The sequence below is a fragment of the Pipistrellus hanaki genome, assembly GCF_964339955.1.
Source record: "Pipistrellus hanaki genome assembly, chromosome: 1".
In the NCBI taxonomy this organism is placed as follows: Eukaryota; Metazoa; Chordata; class Mammalia; order Chiroptera; family Vespertilionidae; genus Pipistrellus; species Pipistrellus hanaki.
The window spans coordinates 186,946,993-186,965,127 of record NC_140503.1 but is presented as its reverse complement, the minus strand read 5'-3'; the positions used below and the strand labels follow the sequence as shown (position 1 = coordinate 186,965,127).

General features: G+C 43.5%; 1 protein-coding gene across 11 annotated transcripts in view; it reads left to right on the top strand.

Moving 5' to 3' along the window:
• LIMCH1 (LIM and calponin homology domains 1) overlaps positions 1-18,135 on the top strand; it is a 318,608-nt gene that overhangs the window by 236,470 nt on the left and 64,003 nt on the right. For 10 of the 11 annotated variants that reach the window (XM_084900385.1, XM_084900380.1, XM_084900384.1 and 7 more), the window contains 2 exons: positions 120-315; positions 6,252-6,504. In XM_084900385.1, the coding sequence (XP_084756511.1) occupies positions 120-315; positions 6,252-6,504 (449 nt within the window). Of the gene's footprint in view, positions 1-119; positions 316-6,251; positions 6,505-8,212; positions 8,480-16,359; positions 16,663-18,135 lie in introns of all 11 variants that reach the window. The other variant, XM_084900375.1, reaches the window with a different exon arrangement.

Genomic DNA, 18,135 nt, shown 5'->3' with positions numbered 1-18,135 from the left:
GGGATGCTGGAGGCAGGAACGTCTGGAGGCCACTGGAGACTGGTTTTCCTGTGACGGAAGGCTCGAGGTCCGTTGCTGTAACGCCTGTCGTTTTCTTTTCATGTTTTATTTCTGGGCAGGAGACTGATGACATCGAGAGTCCTAAGCGGAGTATCCGAGACAGCGGTTACATCGACTGCTGGGACTCCGAGCGCAGCGACTCCCTGTCCCCACCTCGACACGGCCGTGATGACTCCTTCGACAGCCTGGACTCCTTCGGCTCCCGCTCCCGGCAGACGCCGTCGCCAGATGTAGTCCTCAGGGGGAGCAGCGATGGTAGGTGGGGGCCTTCCCCAACCGCACAGCTTAGGATGAGACGCACACAAGGTCTGCCTGGTGGCCCACAGAGGGACCGGTGCTGGGGAGGAGGAACCTGTAACTCTGACCTGGTGGAGGGAGAGTCTGCGAAGGTTGTTTTTTTCTGCCTTAGAATCTCGGTGGGCTTTGCCAGCAGTTCGTTTGAGCATTGCGTCAGTGGGCCTATCTCCTGTTGGAAAATGTGTGACATCATCCCTCCCTGGGTCTCCGGGAATCGAGACGCTGTGCAGACCGTTAGCTCAGAAAGTGTGCCAAAGGTTTATTTCCTCCGGGCACCGGGAAGGGAAATGTTTGAGTGAGCACCACACGGTGCAAGTGAAAACGAACCGGCTTCCAGCAAACTGGGAGCATGCTACACACACCGAACAAAGTTCTGACGCCTGGGGTTGGGGAACTTTCATGGGCACGGTTTTGGTGGCCTGTTTGAGGGGTATGATACCCAACCGTTGATGAGAGCGATGTAGGCAGCCCTTATAGGACAGGGCACAACCCAGACTGCCTTTTCCGGAGGCTGGGTTTGGTTTGAATCCTGTGGATGGTATATCACCTGTAAGGAATGATCATTGTTCTTTGCAAAAATGTATGGTCACGCAACCTGGTATCAATTCAGTGCACACTTTCCAGAAGCTGTTTGCCTTCGTGTTTTGCACCTTGGTGCTTTTTGGAAGGGACAGAGGATTAGTTCTGCATGTATAGACGTGCAGACAGATATTAAAGCTAGTGGAAATTTTTTTTGTTTGTATTTTTAAAATATCTCTTGATGCTAATATTTCTAGAGACTTAAGCCTACTCTCCAAGATGAAAATTGTCTTTTATAGCTAAAAGATTCAGCCATAAAATTCTGTTACTAAAATAGGTGGGTATTTAATGTGTCCACGTTGAGTCAATAGCCTTATGATTCGTGTTTCATTTAGTCCTCAGCACAGATTATGAGATACTCACAAAGTGTCTCACTTAGTCCTACTTATCCATATTTGCTACTCCTTCTTATCCATATTTGCAGATGTACCTTCCAGAGGTTAAGTAAACCTCCTAACATGGGTGAGTGACAAACATTACTGTCAGTAAGTAGTGTAAAGTAGGCTTCAGGAACTGTGAATCCAAATCACATACTCTTAAGCTTAATTTACCCGCACTTCTTTGTTTGCCTAATAGATTTTTTTTTTCAATTCTAGAATGTCTGAGCTTTTGTTTAGTCCTTAAACTTCCCAGAAAATGGATTAGCCTCGGGGCCACATAGTGTGTGGTTCCTACAGAATCACACAGTGCCTTGTGAGGTGCCTGAAAACATTTCTGAAATTGTATATGGCCTCTTAAAGTACCACCCCCAGGTTTAGAAGTTTCAGTCCCAAGTGTATGATCCAATTGAGCTTTCAAGTAAGTAGAGGGTAGATGGACTTTTACAAAACCTATCTTAACCAAACTATTTTATCCATATTATTGTGATTGTGTTAACAAATTATTATTTTCCTCGTCTTGGTTCTTTATAACCGGTAATGCAGATCCTTTGTCCCATCACCAGCTTCCAGGGGATCAGAGTTTATAACAAGCTACATCTTGAAGGGATTTGAAATGATGGTTGCTCATATTGTAGTTGTGCAGAGGCACAATTTAGTAAGCAACAATTAAGATTGATAAGCTGGAGTCCTTTTATAAATTTTTTTTCCATCTAAAGACTAACATGAAATTGAGCTTCACAAAACATCATCCATGAAAGAGCATCTCACACACACATTTCATTAATCAGCCTGATACCTTCGGGCTTATGTTCTTGTAAACTAATCAAGACCTAATGAGGTTTTTAAAGCAAAGCACCCGTTTTTATGTGCCTTAAAAAATTAGTGTAATCCCGTGTCCAAGTAGTTATTATATTTCCTTGGAGTTTATGGTATTTTTTAAAATGATGCTGATCAAGAAGATTGCTCGTCCTAATAAACGCTTTCAGATTTAGAAAAAGTATTTTTTTAAGTCTTGAAAATTTATTTCCGAGGACTCATAATCCATTAGGGGAAACCTAACTATAAAATTATCCAATTCCATATTGGGCCAATATGGCGAGCTTTTGTTTTATTACTATTGAGGCCCACTGACCCATTCAGCAGGGACAGTCAAGGGCAACACCCATTAGAGGTGCCAGGATCCTATGGTTGGACTCAAGAGATATCTGGTAGAGATGCTGTGGGTCCCCAGAGTCCGTTCAGTCACTCTGTCTTGCTAGTTAAGTGCTCATTCCTCCCTGACCTTCACTAGCATTCCTCCTTATAGAGTGGAAGGAAGAGGGAGACACACAAAGAGAAACAGCACTGTGAGAGAGACACATCGATTGGTTGCCTCCTGTATGCACCCCGACTAGGACCAGGGATCGAGCCTGCAACCAAGGTATGTGCCCTTGACCAGAATTGAACCTGGGACCCTTTAGTCCATGGGCCAAACTCTATCCACTGAACCAAACCTGCTAGGGCAAAAAAAATTTTTTTTAATTTTTTTAATAAATAAAAAGGGTGATCTGTTAATGTCAACGATCTGTCGATTCACATAAACAACCTATTTTGAGACATTTATTCAATATATTATAGATAATATATAAATTAGATATTATACACACATGAGATTCATAGATTATAGAATTTTAGAATTGAGACAATTCTAATCCATTATGATCAAAAAATCATTTGTCTTTTTTTCATTTAGTTAACAAAGATGCAGTGCTCCCCCAGTCAGATGCTTTAAGCAGAGGACATTTCCAAAGAGAAATGTGTCCCAAAGAAGGAACTTTGGGCTGGTGTCTTGAAAACAGAAATTGGAGTCCCTGTCTATCGCTACCCAGCCAGAGAGAGAGAGGGCCCTCTTGGCTCCTCTGAGCCTCAGTTTCCTCGTTTGTCAATGGGGAAACGAACCTCAGAGCTTGGCAAAGTGTTTGTTTGTAAAGCAATTCACGGGGCTCTAACCATTTTATTATGACCCTGAGACAGATATGCAGAACTTGATAAAAAACTTAGGGTGGGAAGGGAGCTAAGTTGCAGATTAAAAGCCAGCAAGTAATGAAACAGTCAAAGCCTTCTGAAGGAAGATGGAGAGCAAGTGGCATGAATCATTCATACACCGAATATTTTATCTGCTACAATGAACACTTGTTTATGGCCAGTGCTTTTAACTTTTACAGTCTTTTAAAAGCCATTAAATCATTTTGTCTCCAGGGCAAATCATTTCATTCCTGTTTTATAGAAAAAGACAGTCAAGTGTGTTAGAGACGAGCCTAGGAGCCCAGGGCTCATTACTGGCAGACCCAGAGCTGTCAGAGCTGTAGGAGTAGTCAGCACTTCCTAAGCCCTTGCTGGGGGCCGAGCACTCTGCCGGTAATTCTATGTGTATGTGACCCCCTCCCGACAGCCCTAGGAAGCAGGTAGTGTTATTATCTTCACTTTACACATTGGGAAACTGAGGCTCAGAGGGGTGAAGTGACAGGTGCAGAGCCTCAGAGCCACTGAGGGCAGAGCTCACTGTGAAGAGGAACTGACTTGCCACCCTCTCCACTCCCGACTCTGCGAGGTTGCTTCCACTCTCACCTATGAGTTTAAGGCTGTTGTCACAAGTGCAAACCGGTAATCTATTTGGGATTGAATAGCCTCATAATGCTCTCGTTGATTAAGTTTTCAACCAGCATTAAAATGTGGTTATCTATACACTAGAGGCCCAGTGCACAAATTCATGCACAGGTGGGGTCCCTCAGCCTGACCGGCATCAGGGCCGAGAGAGGATCCGATGGAGGTGATCAGGGCTGGCAGGCCTTGGGGAGGAATCACGAGGGGTTGGCCAGCCATGGGAGGTTGGCTGTGGGAGCACACTGACCACCAGGGAGCAGCGCCTGCGTTGAGCATCTGCCCTCTGGTGGTCAGTGCACATCATAGCAACTGGTCAACCAGTCATTCTGGTCGTTCGGTCATAATGGTTACTTACTGTATTTTCCGGCATATAAGACGACCCCCTAATTTTACAGTTAAACATAGGTTTAGGCCTATATTCGCTGTATAAGACTACCCCCCACTTCCGAGGCAACACCAGTTCTTTTTTTAATAGACTGCCTCTCTGACTCTGGCCAATCTGAGCAGGCTTTTTATGCATGCAAATTATACATGTTCTGTACCCGAAGGTACACTGTGTTCTAGTAAAAAGCCTGCTCAGATTGGCCAGAGTCAGAGAGGCGGTCTATTAAAAAAAGAACTGGTGTTGTCTCAGAAGTGGGGGGTTGTCTTATACAGCGAATATAGGCCTAAACCTATGTTTTAACTGTAAAATTAGGGGGTCGTCTTATACGCCGGAAAATATGGTAGGCTTTTATCTATATAGATAGTATGTTTGTTTAAATAACAATGTCACTATGTGGATCTTAGAAATCCAGTGATATGAGACTCAGGAAATAAGGATACAATATAATTAATTATCGGGGCTATGAAAGACTGATGTAGGCAACATTAAATTCCTTTGCATTGTCTAGAACACTCTTTAAACCAAACCAATTCATTCATTTATCAGAGTATTGAGGATGCCCGCTGTGTGCAAATATGTTCTGTGGATGATATAAAGCTCTGTTTGCAAAAATGCAAGATGGAAAGTAAAATGTGCAAAAGAAAAGAATAGATCATCAGGCCAAAATGTTCACAGGGGGAAAAAAAAAGATTCCCTCCAGCAATGGGTATCAGGAAGGGCTTCGATAGAGAAGAATATGTATTTATTATAATTCCAACCATTTCCTGGAAGGCATACCCTTGGTTATAATCCAATCGGCCACTTTTTTGAATTCTGATTGTTTCTATATGTCTGTGCTCTTGAATTATAACTAATATTATCTCCTTGTTAAATGGCATGTTAAAAGTACCTCAAAGACAAAATGCTTTATAATATTTTTATATTTTTTTATTGATATTTTTACTGAGAGGAAGGTAGAGGGATAGAGAGTTAGAAACATTGATGAGAGAGAGACATCGATCAGCTGCCTCCTGCACAACTCCTACTGGAGATGTGCCCGAAACCGAGGTACATGCCCTTGACCAGAATCAAACCTGGGACCTATCAATCCTCAGGCCAACGCTCTATCCACTGAGCCAAACCGGTTTCAGCATGCTTTATAATTCTTGCCATAATATCTAGCGCTGTGTAAGACATGGGAGAACAGGTGCTCAGGAAACACTCCACTACTTAATTTGGTTTTTCTTTTGAGAGGCAGAATCTGAGCAGACATAGAGTGCTATTACAAATGGGTTGCTAATTGTAATTCTCAGATACAGTTAGTCTTACCTCTGTTCTTAAAATTTTTATTGAATTTATTGGGAAGACATTGATTAATAAAATTATGTAGGTTTCAAGTATATACTTCTGTAATACATCATCTGTATATTGCATTGTATGTTTACCACCCGAAGTCATCTCCTTCCATCTCTGCTTATTCTCCCTTTACCATCTCCTACCTCCTCCCCCTGCCCCCCCATCCCCTGGTAATCACTATACTATTGTCTGTTTCAATGAGATTTTTTTTGGGGGGTGGTGGTGTTTGTTTTTGCTTAATCCCTTCACCTTTTTCACTATCTCCTCAACCCCCCTCCCCTCCAACAGCCGTCAGTCTGTTCTCTGTATCTATGCATCTGTTTCTTTACCTTGATTTTTTTTTAATTTGAAGGTTCCCCGCCCCCCCCCCCCCGCCCCCGATTAAAGATGAGAGTTTTTCCCATGGTAGACTCATTTAGACTGACACTTTAGATCTGTTAAGTGAATAATTGAAGGAAGAAATCCCCAGAACCCGCAGATGTAACCACGTCCCTAATACTGCATGCTTTCCTGCCATCGGGAACATCCCTGCCAGCCCAGCACGTGCCTCAGCACCCGTCCTCTCTTCCCAGGGAGAGGAAGCGACTCCGAATCTGACCTGCCGCATCGGAAGCTGCCGGATGTGAAGAAGGATGACATGTCTGCCAGGCGGACTTCTCACGGTGAGCCGAAATCAGCAGTGCCTTTTAACCAGTACCTCCCGAACAAAAGCAACCAGACGGCCTACGTCCCCGCGCCTCTGAGGAAGAAGAAGGCAGAGCGAGAGGAGTACCGGAAGAGCTGGAGCACCGCCACCTCCCTGCTGGGTGGGGAGAGGCCCTTCAGGTAAGGCCCGGCTGGAACACGAGGGGTGTGGGAGCTGCAGCCCCTGCACACCAGGAAGCTCAGATAACTGTTTCAGAACGTGGATGAGACGACAAAGGGAGGTGGGCAGGACATCTGCATTTGGAGAGAGACCATGATAATCCTAATATATAAGAACCTAGGGACTGGAACATCCAACCGACCGAAGGCTTGACTGAACACGGGAAGTCAGTCCTGCAGTCAGTGCTATGAGTTGCTGTGGCTGCTGCCGGTGTGGGTGCAGAGACCCAGCATTGACTGCCCAGGGGGCTGTAGAACAGGCCCAGAGAGAGGCCTGCAGAGAGAGGCAGGGTCTTATCCGCAGCCTCTGTGGCAGCTGTTGATCAGCTGTTGCCTCTCTCTTTCTCTCCGGGCTTTCTCCAGCAGCCTGGCTGTTTCTCTCCAGGCCTCCCCAGGGGTTGCTGATCAGCCCTGCCTCTCTGATCAAGCCCGGAGATAGGCCCAGAGATGCTGACTGGCTTAGAAACTGACCAATTAAAATCAAAATGGCCAGTGGGGGAGGGCAGTTAGGGGGAGATCAGGCCTGCAGGGGAGAGCAGTTGGGGGCAAGATCAGACCAGCAGGGGAGGGCAGTTAGGGGTGATCAGGCAGGCAAGCAGGTGAGTGGTTAGGAGCCAGCGGTCCAAGATTGCAAGAAGAATGTCCAAATGCCTGCTTAGGCCTGGGACTGGGCCTAAACAGATAGACAGACATCCTCCAAGGGGTCCCCAACTGGAGAGGGTGCAGGCTGGGCTGAAGGAACCCCCGCTCCATGCACAAATTTCGTGCACCTGGCCACTAGTAGAATATAAGCTTCATGAAGATACCTAGAACAGTGCCTGGCACACAGTAGGTGTTCAACAAATACTTCTCTGGCAGCAGATTTTTAAAAACTGCTCCTGTAGACAGAACTTTGAGAACAGATTTGTCATCCATGTCCTTCTGTGAAGATCGCCTGACTCCCACTCCTGTTAGATTAGGTACAGAAAGACTTATCCTTATTCAAAAAGAATTTTTTATTAAGATGCATGCTTATCTAGATAAAGCTCAAGTAGTAAGGGATGCATGGAACATGCTTCAGAATCACACATAGAAACTCCTATTCAATGGAAGATAAATTGAACTGCTCAGCTCTTTAAAGAAACAGTGTTTTTCCTAACCTCTGATTATGTTTTCATTCTTTCATTTATTCGGCAAGTATTTATTGAGCATCTACTACATACAAGGTACTGCCTTTTAGGCACTGGGAACCCAATAGTAAATTAGAGTCCCTGCCATCAAAACCTTAGAGTCCAACAAAAGAAACTTACAGTCCCTTTTCGGCAAAACCGCCCTGATCATTGCATGTCTATTTCTGATAGTCTACCTTTATTATCTATGATTTTCCACTGAGCCAGCATTCTATTAAACGTTTTCATTATTGAACAACGCACAGATTTTTCCATTCCAGAAGCAAGGGTTTTTGCCACTCAAGATCAATTTTGAAATAGCTCTTAATCAATATTGAGAGCACAGTGCATTGTGTTCATTAATGACTACATGTAAATTTTGTCACATTGCCAGGACTATACTGCATGTGATGACTTTTTTTTAAAGCGGGAAGTGGTATGAGAATGAGTAGGTGGCAACATGTGGTCTGCTCCCCAGGCCAGGCTGTTAGTTTGGTAAACCATATTGTCCAACTCACTAGCTACCCCGAAACCATAGAGGAAGAGGGAAGTGAAGTGGGGTCTCCCTGGGAAGAGGACCCAGCTGGCCCAATGGACCCGGATGGGAAGCCTTCAGATGGCGGGTTAGAATTACCCGCTGGCCGCCATAAGGAGCTGCGTCCTCCAGAGGGGGCTGAGGAGGCACTAGCTCCGGAGTCCGAAGGAAAAGATGCTGCTGAAATCCAAAAGCGCAGGAGGCTGGAGCAAGCTGGGATCAAGGTCTTGCCAGCAGCACAGCGGTTCGCCAGGTCAGCTCTGCAGGCCGTGGGCTGGCCCGGCTGGCCTGGCTGGCCTGGCTGGCTTGGTGCATGCCTGGGGGAGTTGGAATCTGTCTGGTGTGTTTCAGTTCCCATCCCGTTGCTCCACTTCCGCTTTTCAGTGGTATCACTGTGCCCTACTAGGAGCAACTGGAAATTGCGAATAGTCCCTGCCCTGAGCCCTGAGCGTGTCTCTGCTTACTGTAGCTGGCTCTTTGAAGTGGGGGTGAAGAGTGAGCTTCTTGCTGCTTGATGAGACCTGGTCCTACTGTAGTCAGTCATGTGTGGGCTGGTGGACTTACCTGGCAATAACATTGTATTTTTCAATGGTGTGTGGCCTGTTAATTTTCACACCACTCCTAAATGGCTCTTATCTTACTTTGCACATCACTAGAAAATAGCTCCTTTGAAATGGGAACACTCTCCTTAGAAAGGGTGGCAGGCTTACAAAAATTCAATTCCTTTGTCCCAAAGGAATAGTTTGGAGCAGTAAGAAAGACTTGGTTGGTTTTTTTGTTTGTTTGTTTTTTTACTCCTTTTCTAAAGCATGTTGATTCAGAAACAAAGAATGGAGTAATTACCTCTCTTAATTGTAACAAAGGCACCCGTATACAGTCCTCATGGCTTGATATTACATGTGAGATGGAGATTTTCACAGTCAAAGGTACACAAAGGTACACAGTTTTAGGCAGTGTTTTGAGAAGCTGGTGAATTTTTCTCATTTAATAACCACAAATATCCTAACAAATAATAGTGAGACCCAAGTATATTTGACAAATTGAAATTTATAACAGTTTGACAATTGAAAATACTTTGCTACTTGCCAGTCCATTTAATCCTAAGAGGTAGGTAACATGCCCATTTTCAGGAAGAGTAAACTGAGGATCTGTGATAGTAAATGACTTCCCAGCTGGTTACTACTGACCTGGTGGCCAGATTCAGAGGCTCTGACCACAGTACCACGTCTGCCGTCCACACATTTAATGGAACAGTTTTCATTTCTCTATACAATTCCGTATGTGGTCATTGCTGTGGTAAGTCTTAATTGAAAGGTCCAGCATTGACGTCTATGGATTTCATTCCAGAGTAACTTTGTATTGATAACAAATCAAGGGTATCTTTTTCCCCCATCTGGCATTCCACACAAAGTGTATCTATCCTAAACATGTATGTGCTTCTAGAAAACTCTAACACAGAATTTTCTTGTGTGAAAAGCAGCTCTCTGGGTTTCTGAATAATAAAGAGTAATGATGTAAAATCTTAAAAACAAATGTTGGCTCAGAGAACTTGTCAGATATATATTTTTTTCAACATAATTTTAGCATCTTCTTGCATGAGAAAGAAGGCTAGTTGCTGAGAATAGAAAAATGAATCCCTTCCCCAAGCACCATGTTTCAAATTATTCCTATTTCTGTCTTCAAATCTAGGGCCCATTGAGAGTAAATATATGTGATATAGGTGAGAGGAGGGACTTTTTAAAAAAATTTAATCTTAATGTCCTTGACACATAGCTTCCTTTTTTACAGCATCTGTGAAGTCTTTAAGCTAAAATGTAGCCAAAGACACCATCATCTTCATTTTTTCTCATTTTTAAAAAATTGCCACTCTCTTGGTTAAAAAAACAACAACTCATCTTTAAAAATTGATTGTTCCATGATTACGAATATGGTTGACAATTATATTATGTGTATTGGCCACTGAGATTTCTTCTTCCATAAATGATTTCATATCCTTTGCCATTTGTTTCCTTTTTAAAAATATTTTACTTTATTGTGATAAGAACACTGAGCATGAGATCTCCCCTCTGAAAAAACTTTTAAGTGTACAATGCAATATTGTTACTTATAGATACAACTAGAAGCCAGTTGCATGATATTCGTGCAAGAATAGGCCTTCCTTCCCCTGGCTTCACTCCCTGTCGCCCAGGAGCCGGCAAGTCCTTGCTCCCGGCCAGAGCACCGCTCCTATAGCCCCCTCCCCTTCATAGCAGGTGTCCTGCCCCCCATGGCTGCTCCATGCCTGCATATGCAAATTAACCTGCAATCTTTGCCATGTTAATTTGCATAGTCACTCCTGATTGGCTGTGGGCTTAGTGGAGGTAGGGTCAATTTACATGTTTGTCTATTATGATATTAGGTAAGATTCTGTACACCAGATCTCTAGAATTTATTCTTCCTGCTTAACTAAAATTTTATGCCCAATGATTAGCAATTACCCATTACCCTCTCCCCCCAGGCCCTGGCCACCATCCTTTCACTCTTTGATTCTATGTATTTAACCCTTAGGTATTTCTCATAAATGGAATCACGCAAATATTTTTCTTCTGTGGCTAGCTTATTCACTTAGCATAGTGTCCTTGAGGTTCATCCATGTTGTCACATACTGCAGAATTTCCTTCTTTTTAAAGGCTATGTAATATTCCACTGTATGTATATGCCACATTTTCTTTATTCATTCATCTGTCCTCATGGAAACTTAGGTTGTTTCTACATCTTGGCTATTGTGCATAATGCTGCAATGAACTTGGGAGTGCAGACATCTCTTTGGGATCCTGATTTAATTCTTTTGGATAAATACCCAGAATTGGGATTGCTGGGTCATGTGGTAGTTCTATTTCTAACTTTTTTGAGAATTTTTTGTATCATGTTTAGAGTATTCAAAAGAGCAAGGGGTGGGAGTGGGGGGTGCGGGGGGAGACACATGGACAGGTAGCTACAGTAAGCTAACTCAGCATGCCCAGGAATCACAGTGATGCAGGGAAAGGAGATTTTTTGAAAAGGCTGGAAATTCCCTGAGTGTGCTGGGCCACTTCAGTAACTGGGAGCTTTATGTTCTAATAAAACATTGAAATATTTATGACAACATGCATCTGTGCAAAAACCTAAAATCATGGTTAATTTACAAACATAGTTCTGCATGATGAAAATTATATTTATGGGTTAATTTTTACTCCTGTCCATGTTTCCTGATATCTGGATTACTGTTTGCATGCTATGTCCAACTTAGCTCTATTAAATGGGCATTTGCAGGTCAATTAATGTCATCACACGCTGGCTTTTTAAGCTTTAAGATTTAAAATTGGGTCCAGGAAAATGATGTATATTCCAGGAGAATGTCCCCAGTAGTGGTGTGACACAGCTGCTCCAAACACCCAGAATTCACTGCTTAGACAGACTTCCAGCTGCTAGCTCTCTCATAAAGGCTTCATATATACCCTGTCACTAGCCTGACACGTCTGTGACGCTGTCACTTGCCTTTGGAAGCCCACAACGGAACTGAGAGTCATACTAAGTTTACCCACATTCAAGATCCTGCTTTTCTCTCAGCGGGAAAGTCTGAGTTTGCAGAGGTGGGTGAGAGGGTAGAGGCATAAGCAAGGGAAGGAGCAGTGCAGATGAAGAACAAGGCCTTACCTTTCAGACTCTTTCCTGTTGATGTCATTCTTTCTCAGACACCTCCTTGTGTTATTTTTTCACACAACATGTAGACAGGACTAAAGGCGCCTGGTATTCCATTTTCACATGACTTTAGAAGTCTAGGAGTCCCAAGCTTCCTTTCAAACAATATATTAGGTACCTTAGCACTAAGGGACTGAAGGTGGGCCTTCTTAGCAAATGTGTGGAGTTGAATCTTCGTTCATGTTGCCATTGAACTAAAAGGTACAGAAGCCACTTTTTCCTCCTCTTTTAGTTGATGGTTCCGTTAGCTTAATTACCCTCCAACTATGAGACTCGGCCGAAGAAGCCAAGATTTCTGTTTTTAAGGGGATAAAATAAGAACCACGATTCGCTTCCCCTGAATTAAAACACTACGGAGATTTGAGTTCTCCGCCGCGGTGTTTCCCATTGGAGAAGTAAACTTGTCTCGAGCTGAATTACAGGTGTCACGTGATTGTGCTTCTTTTCTAATTGTTTTCATATGTTTCTCGGCACTCGGTGTTTTCTGCTGGTCTGTGGATCTTTGTAACCACATAGTAATTAATTACGGAGGGGGGAACCCTGTGAGGAACAATAGCCATTTAGAAGTTTGCAGAGGAAGAGCAGACGCAGCTGAGTGCCAGATGCCCGGGGCCCTGACTTGCCTGACAGACCCTGGGGCTCAGGGACCGGGCAGACACGGGACTCGCATGAACTTCTGTGGCTCTGGATGTCGCTGCCCTGTTTGGGCACTGGGTGAAACAGGGGCGGTTTTGGTGTTGCCCATGACATTCCCGGGAGGCCTAACAGGCTTTTCTGGAGAGCCCAGTTTCTTTGAATAGAACGAACCGACTGCCAATCTGAGCTGGTCGCTTGTGTGTTGCTAAGTAAACTGGAGTGAAAGAAAATGCCAGCTCTTGCTCAGTTTAAGGCATTATCTCATTCACTTCGAAATGTATAAGCCTTAGAAACGTGGAGACAAGGACTTTCTCTCCCGCCCTCACCTGCTTAGAGCCCATAATCCCCGCTACAAAGACAGCCTCGCTCGTTTTAGATGGAGCTGGAACAGGACTGCCCGGCTGGAGGCAGGGCTTGGCATTTCTCATTTCACGCTGGCCGGTGTTCTTTCTAAGGGAAGCAGTGAGCTGTGCCCACAGGGCAACCGCTTCTTCCCAGAGCAACTCATCTATGAATGGCTTAGAAAGAAAAAGCACAAGTGCCAAACCTCCCCGTGAATATCAAGCCAGACAGCCTGGGTCTGCCCCTTAACTTGACTTAATCTCCCAAGTCCAGATGCCTAGGCAGAAACCTCAACATTGTCCTCTGCAGAGTGGGCAACAGAATTCTCATCTTGCATTTTGTTGTCATGAAAGTAAGTATGTCTGCAAGATATTAGCTGTCCAGAGAGTTGTTATTATGGGAAAAGGAAGTAGATTGTACTGAAACCTCACACTAGACTGCCCAAGGTCCTTCAGGGGAAAAAGAAAAGCTCATAAAAAACCATTTAAACATCTGGGGAATGAGCTGTAATGAACACTGTCCTACACATCTACCTGATGCATATGGCCAACAGTGCTAGCACAGAATTTGTGTTAATATTTTTTTCTTTCTCTGATCTGCCCTGAAGCTCTGCATTTACAAATTCAAGCCATTAGTGGAAAAATCAGTCATTGTGACCAGTTTTTTAAGCGGGCAGGGAGTGGCTGTAATGATACGGAAACCGTTCTTCCCCCCTTTTTTTTTAAGTCCACGTATCTCAAGGGAGATCACTTGGCGGGATCCCTGCCACGCTGGGCGTTCAGCCTAAAAAGAAACACCCCAGGGAATTTGTAGTCTGGCTGGGCTCACGTGACGCAAAAGGCACCCGATTCTCTCTGCTTCAATTGGCATCCCACATTGGCACGGCCATTTGCATACATGCATGGGTTTCGTTCCAAAGCATTCTGCCTGCAGTTGGGAGAGACAGAAACATAAAATACAAAGAATGTTACTCTTGGCCTTGAGAGGTTCAAGCCAGGGGTCTGCTCCCACACTGGAATTGCAGTTGGACCAGCAGAGATGAGATAATGAGCGTGGAAGGGCTGGCACACGGGAAAGTGCTGGGCAAGCATTGTAACGTGTGACTAGTTAGCATTCTACTTTCATTCATCCTGGCTGAGCGCTGCTCTTTGTAACCAGCAATGCAAATCAAAACTCCGTTCTAAGCAGGGCTCACAGGATCCTTTTACTTAGGAACCAAAATACTTCCCTTCCTTCTCTTCCCATAGTAATGACAATGCCTTCATTTTTGTGTGATGCTCTCTGCTTTCAATACTGTTTCTGCCCTGCTCCTTTGTTTAATGGACAGCTCAGTGGTTAAGAAGAGGACCTCTGGAGCCAGGCTGCCTGCCTGGGTTTGAATTTTAACTTAAGCGCTGACCCTTTGACCTTGGGCAAATTTCTTAACCCACTCTGAGTTTTCACTCTATAAAATGGGGATGCTGTTAACACTAACATGGCAGAGCTAGTAGTAGGGTTTGATGAGTTATCACTTGGAAAAAATTCTCACACGTAGTGTGCCTTCAATAACTGTTAGCTGCCGCCTTGGTCTTCATCAGTGTGCTTTTTTAAGTAATGCCTTTTTAAAATATATATATTTTTTTTATTGACTTTTTACAGACAGGAAGGGAGAGGGATAGAGAGTTAGAAACATCGATGAGAGAGAAACATTGATCAGCTGCCTCCGGCACACCTCCTACTGGGGATGTGCCCGCAACCAAGGTACATGCCCTTGACTGGAATCGTACCCTGGACCTTTAAGTCTGTAGGCCGACACTCTATCCACTGAGCCAAACCAGTTAGGGCTAACTAATGCCTTTTTTGAAGAGATTAATTCAATAGCCTGTCATTTTCCCACTGACCATTCTTTATGGCCACAGTCAGCCAATACCTGTTGGTACTTGACAGACACGTTGGCAAAGGAGGCAGGAAGGAGCATGGTCTCAGTCCAGGTGTGATACTGTGAGTCGGATGTGAAACTCAAAGGGCAGGGTTTCATATTTTATGAAATAAAATTGTTCAGGGAGCAAGGTACCGCCAACCACCTCCAAAGAACATGTTTTAAGATTTTATTGAGAACGATATCAGCAGAGAGAAGGAGTTTTCTGGGCACGATTGATGATGATTTAATTTCCACAAGTCAGAGGGAGTGAGGGCCTGCTGTGGTTTTAAGATGATGACCTCCTCTGGAGCAGTGTGTGGGCAGAGCAACAGATAGGGGCAGGGGTGGGGGTGGGGGGCAGGGAGAGACACCCAGTTGACCAGAGAACACAGTGTTTGGTTACTCATTTTACTCTTAACCAGGCTAATTACTCCTGTCTCCATTTCTAAGATGAGTTGTCCTTTGAAGATGAAGAATTTATTCTTAATTCTCTCTCAGAAATCAGATACAAAGTAGGTGAACTTTCTCTAGAAGTCAAAATATTTTATTTATTTATCATCTTTATGACCATCAGATAAATGTTATTTTTAGGGTTTTAACAAGCATTAATACTTATTGTAGAAGCAATGTTGACCTTATGAGTAGGGGGAGATGTGTTTGTATGAATACCAGAGAGGCATCATCAATTGTATTCCCCTCCCACCCACCACCAACAATGATAGAAAACAAAATAAAGTGGAAAAGTCCTCATAGTCTACCATTAAACTACATTCCTTTAGGAATTTGAAGTTTGGGGCCTTCAAGATCTTTTTTAAAAAGACAGCCCAACGTAATCATGTTTAAGCCATTGTGTCAAAATGTCTTACTTGACATCTAGAGTTTGACAAAGAGCTGGGTGGTGGAGAATTGTGTGGGTAGAAGTTGGAAGAAAGGGTTGCTGGGGGGAGTACATGACAGAGTAGTCTTCTCTGCCTTGGGTCCATCCTATGAATGGCCATAAACATTTCCAGATGTTTCAGGTTAGTTCAGCTCAGCAGGATGACCTCTACCTTAGCCTTGCAATCTGGTACACACTCTAAGTGTGCTATCACATAGCTGCATTCATTAGTTTTCCCCCAGATCAGTGTCTCGATGACTGAGGTTTTTCCCTGTTAGCCAACAATTGGAGTACCTATTGGGTCTAGTGCTAAAGAAAGATGAACAACAGCAAAAAGCCTCCTGCTCTTTCAAACTTCATGGAAGGAATTGGCATTGTCACGTTCAGAGCCATTTAGGATCCAGCCTTTCCAATGTGGATGGGTTCTGTCAATGCAATGAGTTTTTAGTATTGCTAGTGGCTGGCTAAATTCAAGGCTTTAAAACCCGCACTAACTATGATGCAACTCTGGACTAAAATGGTAAACAGATGTCATCTGAACTAACTATATTTGAGAAGACCTTTCACTAACAGAACAGTTGCCTGTGTGGAGATGGGGATTCAAAAAAATTTTTTGGTCTGATCACATGTGGTGTTCTATTTAATCTTACTCTATCAGTCAAAAGCAATTAAACAATGAGGAAGAAGCGATTCGAGATATTATCCCTCAGGAAGAAAACCCTTTCCTGACCCACCAACATGGCAAAGTCTTAGAGTCAAAAGATGGCATTGCATGTCGACTGCCCGACCTTGAGAAAGATGACTTTGCTGCAAGAAGAGCCAGAATGAACCAGACCAAGCCAACGGTGCCGCTGAACCAGCTCCTCTATGGGCCTTACCGAAGAAAGGAGGCAGAGAAACCAGAGAGCAGCAAACAGCTCTCGAAGGGAATCTCAGAAAAGAAAAGTCTAGAACATAAAAGGTGTGCTGTGTGTGTGTGTGTGTGTGTGTGTGTGTGTGTGTGTGTCTAAGGGAGAGAAAACATAAATGAAAGTGATTTGTATCATAGCCCTCCTCCTATTCTTCTCTTTCCGGCCCCAATTATGAATAATTGGTAATGGTAGCCTATTCTGAAGTAGAACGCCAGCTATCCAGTCTCACCAAATGCAGTGGCAGAGAGGGGAAAGGCCATGTCCAAAATAGGGCTGAATTCACCAAATTAGCTTTGATGTGCCTTTTCTGGGCACATTACTCCATAAGGGTGCTAGTGCATAGAGTGGCATTATTGACACAAATAAACATGTGTCATTGCTATTGGGGAAAAGCCATCTCTCAAGACTGCTCCAGTCCATTCATAAGAGGCAGAAAACATAGTTATTGCTTAGCTATTGCTTAGCTCTTCTCTCTTATTAGCTCCTTTTAGATATTGGAGCAAGATCACTTATACATTTGAGGATAGAGATTTATCATTTTAAAAAAAACCTTCTCAAACATATAATTCTATTGTTCATAACAATTGTGTTGTTATTTTTTCCTAAATTGATCTTAAATGAATTTTCGCCTTCCAACTTTACTCCCATCCTCTTAATTTGGAAAAAGAAATTTGTAGAAAAATTGGATTTGGCTAGTGATTTTTATCTAAGAGGGATATTATTTCATTTAGGGTATTAGGTTGCTAAATTTCATAGTGCAGAGTTGATCAGTCTGTATTTTTTTCCTTATATCAAAATCAGTTAGAGTTTGCATCTTCAGTATTTAACTGCCATCCTTTGCCTATCACTTGATAGGTTTTTTAAGTCTATTGACCTAAGAATAAATATAGTTCTTTGGGCAGAGACATTGAGTTCAGTGGAGTAGTTAGTAGTTTTTTTGGTCTGTTTTTGTTTTGTTTTGTTTTGTTTTGTTTTAGGAAGTACCAGACACAAAACACCTGAAAGATTCCCGGATGTGAAACAGGTATTAGAGCACAGAAGACCTGGCACAATTTTTTGTAGGACACAGTATAGCTTCAGGAGGCTCAGTCTTTGCGGTTCTTATTGGCATGCCTTGTAATAAACCATTCTAGGAGGGCCTTTGGATCAATTGTTGCAAGAGGAACAAAAACTTCTGGATAACTGACCAGCATCGAGGCTTATTGATGGGGATCAGCAACTTGAGTTAGGAAAAGGAGTAGCTTTTGTATCTCCCTTTTTTCCTTTCCCCTGCATGCAATTTTAATTCCTGATATTTCCAGCTTCATTTGTCGGTTGTCATCTGACTCTATGTGTAGGGTCACAGTTCTGGGTCAGGGATAGCCCGTGACCTCTCTAGAGAGCATCAAAGAACAGATGGAAAAGAAAAGGCTCCTGGTGGCTCTTTGCTATGCCCTTCCTTGATCCCCTTTTCCAAACTAAAAGTAAACAGAAGATTTACTTCCTATTTGCCTTGGTTCTGCAAATACATGAAACCATCCAGG